Source organism: Cynara cardunculus, unplaced genomic scaffold (genome assembly GCF_001531365.2).
Source record: "Cynara cardunculus var. scolymus isolate 2C unplaced genomic scaffold, CcrdV1 Un_Scaffold_4789, whole genome shotgun sequence".
Taxonomy (NCBI): Eukaryota; Viridiplantae; Streptophyta; class Magnoliopsida; order Asterales; family Asteraceae; genus Cynara; species Cynara cardunculus.
The window spans coordinates 35,902-39,089 of record NW_020202067.1 but is presented as its reverse complement, the minus strand read 5'-3'; the positions used below and the strand labels follow the sequence as shown (position 1 = coordinate 39,089).

Genomic DNA, 3,188 nt, shown 5'->3' with positions numbered 1-3,188 from the left:
TACATAGATTGGTAACAATTTTACATGGATACAATAGAAAATTCAACAAAGTGCCTAAAATCCCTCCAAGTTATTGATAATCTACAACTACAGAAGTCAGTCGACTACTTTCATACACATTAGCTTAAGATCTAATCACAAAATCCCATTGTAAACTCCATATCTGACGATCTTGCAACGACATAACGCTTGGTTTCAATGTAATCGATCGCTTAAAGCTTGTGACTATGAAGCTGGCGAACGTTGATGGGAGAACATATACTTTCATCGCCATTCAACATCTGTTGAGCTATGATGAAATTTGCAGCTTGTCCAGGGTGATATGAATCCCAAAACAAATACTTGGATCGATCCTCGCAAAGACTCGAGCTGATTTCTTTCTCATCTCCTATTCGAAAGCAGAAAAATGGCGGAAAGTATCCTCCACAGCAAGGATCATTCACATTCTCGAATCCTACATATAAATCAAGAAATCAATCATACGAAAGAAGGTCGATCATAAACAAATTCATCGTTGGATACACGATTATTACCATAATCACCATAATTTTGTAAGATCCCATTTATAACATCGTATGAATTTGCATAAACGAAAATGGAATCCATCCCTATCTCTTGATTCAAGCGATGAACAGCCACACGTAACTTTTCATTGTATCCGCGGATCAACGTATTCATTTCTTCATGGCATTCGCCTTCCGGTAGCAAGTGTATGGCACGAACGAAGGGAATGCAACCAAGAGGTCCTACGTCTACTATAACCATCTTTCGAGCCCCCAGTTCGTGCAATCGCTTCCACAAAAGATAAATTAACAATCGAAATTGAATAAACAACTTAATTCATAATTATGAAAAGTCATATATATATATATATATATATATATGGTTGGGTTCACGTGAAAATGACTTGTTTTTGTGAAACCCATGAGACCACTTTTTTCCACTTGAAACTTCACAACAAAACATTGTAAGGGTAAAAACGGTGAAGGTTACCTTTATAGGTTTTGCTGTAAAGTTTCAAGTGTAAAAAAGTGGTCTCACTGGTCTCACGAAAACAGACTCTTCTCAATTCTCCCTCTGTATAGGTACCTTGATATGTAAAGTGATGTTGGAAACCATGGTATCTTGCAAGTTTGTAGGGGAAATATCGTCTTTGCCAACGAATGGAAGATTTGGTAGGAAGTAGGTTATGATATCATTCGATCCAATCGTTAAAGAGAAGATCGCATCTTTTAGAAAATTTCGTGTACTATTTTCTCCCATCGTTTTCACCATTTCAGCCCTGCTTCGCTCAAAATTCTTGATTTGCATTCTCAACGGAATCCGTCCAACCTGCGAAGTTACGTTTTTTTTTATTTCGGAACTCGTAAGTATTTTTATCTATGTGACATGCCACTACAAGAAAACCGACTTTATAAGATACCAGATGATTGCTTTATATGATTTAAGTCTAAAAACAAACAATTATGCATAATCTAACGAAGTTTTTTAGGATGCTTTTGGCATATTTGACGTGTTATAAAACCGACTTTGTTGTACTGTGATTAGAACCAATAACGTTATAAAATTTACATACAAATAAGGTACCGGTTGCTTCTAGTATTCCAGAAGCTCCAGATGCGTAGTTTATGCCACCAAGAATCGCGTTCGATGCTGCATTACTGGCTAGAGATGGTGAAGCCAACGTCTTGGCCCCCAACGCTTGCGCTAAATGTGGTAACCCAAAAAAGATGATTTCGTTAAACATATGGTGTTAAAAGTATCTTATAAGATAAATAATAATCAAAGGAGAAAAATACATCAAAATGCTTTCTATGTAAATGCTTTTTGATTTAGTTTCCTATCAAAATGAAGGTCACATGTTCAAATTCAAGGAGGAATAAAAATCCTTGTGGCCACGGAGGTTCAAATGCGGTGACTTCGGGCTATCTACAAAGCAGGTGGTCGCCCTGGGATTAGTCGGCTTACATAGCGGGTTAGATATACAGGTTAATCAAAAAAGAAATTTATGAAACTTCATTGCAATAGGAAAAATATTCTTCGTTACAATGAATAGGAATTAAGGCGATCTTCGTTATATTTTGATGTATTTTGTTCCGATCAGAGAAAGGGCAAAAAGGATGGAAAATGGAAGAAGATGGTTAGGGTTTGTACCAACAATGTCGACAATGGTGAAACCGTTTGTGTATCTTCCGGTGGGCTTGCCACCAGAAGGCGTAAAGTCGATGCCATAAGGAGAGTAGTCGGCCTTGGAGAGACTTGGCAAGTAGTTATTGTTTCCAGCATCGACAATGGAGTCCCCGAATGCAAAATTAGTGAAGCAAAAACAACACGAAACATGAACCAAACATAAGTACCAGAAGACTAACGAGTGCATACTCATTCGGATCTTCATTTTATTTTGATACGAGGAGATGGGTGCACGGCTAATTTATAAACGACTACGTTATTTATAAGATCGAAACTCGACGTTGCCACCGATGGAGGTAAGTAAGTTTAGGAAAGCATACATGTTGCATGATGACCATATCTAAAGGAAAAGATGCATATACTTGAACAAGTCCAAATGAAATGGTCTATGCACATATCATTTGTATTGATTCACTAGACCATGGGGTGATGCAGTATTTTTTAAACCCTTTTAAATCTTGAAAAATACCTTATAAAAAGAAACGATGCTTATAAATATATCAATTTATTAAGTTCTGTATGTATAAACTTGTTTGTCTGGATAGATGAGTGTTATTGTTTACTTTTTTTATCTGAACCAAACAGTCTGAATAACATAAATGACCGATTTACCCCCAATATTAATTATTTGAACATCAAAACAAAAAATCATAAAGAGGTTGACGATGAGTGTCTCATTTGAGAAGGAGACGATGTTTTAAATAAGGGGTAGGGGTGTCATTCTTATGGCTGAATGGGAACAGCACAACATTTCTATATGTACGATTAAGTCATGTCCGTAAGTAAACAATCCAAATGAGCTATGTGAATAAACCAGATAGGCCAATAAACCTAATTAAACCGCAAGTAAAATACCATTTATTTGTTTATAAGACTCATTTGAATCGGAGAAAAGATGAAATCAGACGGTCTAAAGTTGGTAACCGGTCTAAACTCATGAGGTGGCCTTTTCGGTGACGGTGGTGATCCATATGTGACTTGGTCAAGGCTATAGTTTC

General features: G+C 36.7%; 1 protein-coding gene across 1 annotated transcript; it reads right to left on the bottom strand.

Annotated features, from left to right (window-relative positions):
* Positions 1-212: 212 nt before the first annotated feature.
* Positions 213-2,395, bottom strand: LOC112504163 (GDSL esterase/lipase At5g41890). The gene is made up of 5 exons (XM_025108113.1): positions 2,155-2,395; positions 1,577-1,707; positions 1,090-1,332; positions 534-792; positions 213-454 (listed from the first exon to the last, which is right to left on the bottom strand). The coding sequence occupies exons 1-5, from the start codon at positions 2,393-2,395 to the stop codon at positions 213-215; spliced, it is 1,116 nt and encodes a 371-aa protein (XP_024963881.1).
* Between the last annotated feature and the right edge of the window lie 793 nt (positions 2,396-3,188).

What these genes read in the sequence shown, in the direction of transcription:
- LOC112504163 (XM_025108113.1), bottom strand. Translation starts at nt 2,395, where the DNA reads ATGAAGATCCGAATGAGTATGCACTCGTTAGTCTTCTGGTACTTATGT. An exon ending in CACCATTGTCGACATTGTTG is followed by an intron (nt 1,708 to 2,154) that starts GTACAAACCCTA and finishes TACCACATTTAG; the next exon opens with CGCAAGCGTTGGGGGCCAAG. An exon ending in AAGCAACCGGTACCTTATTT is followed by an intron (nt 1,333 to 1,576) that starts GTATGTAAATTT and finishes GTAACTTCGCAG; the next exon opens with GTTGGACGGATTCCGTTGAG.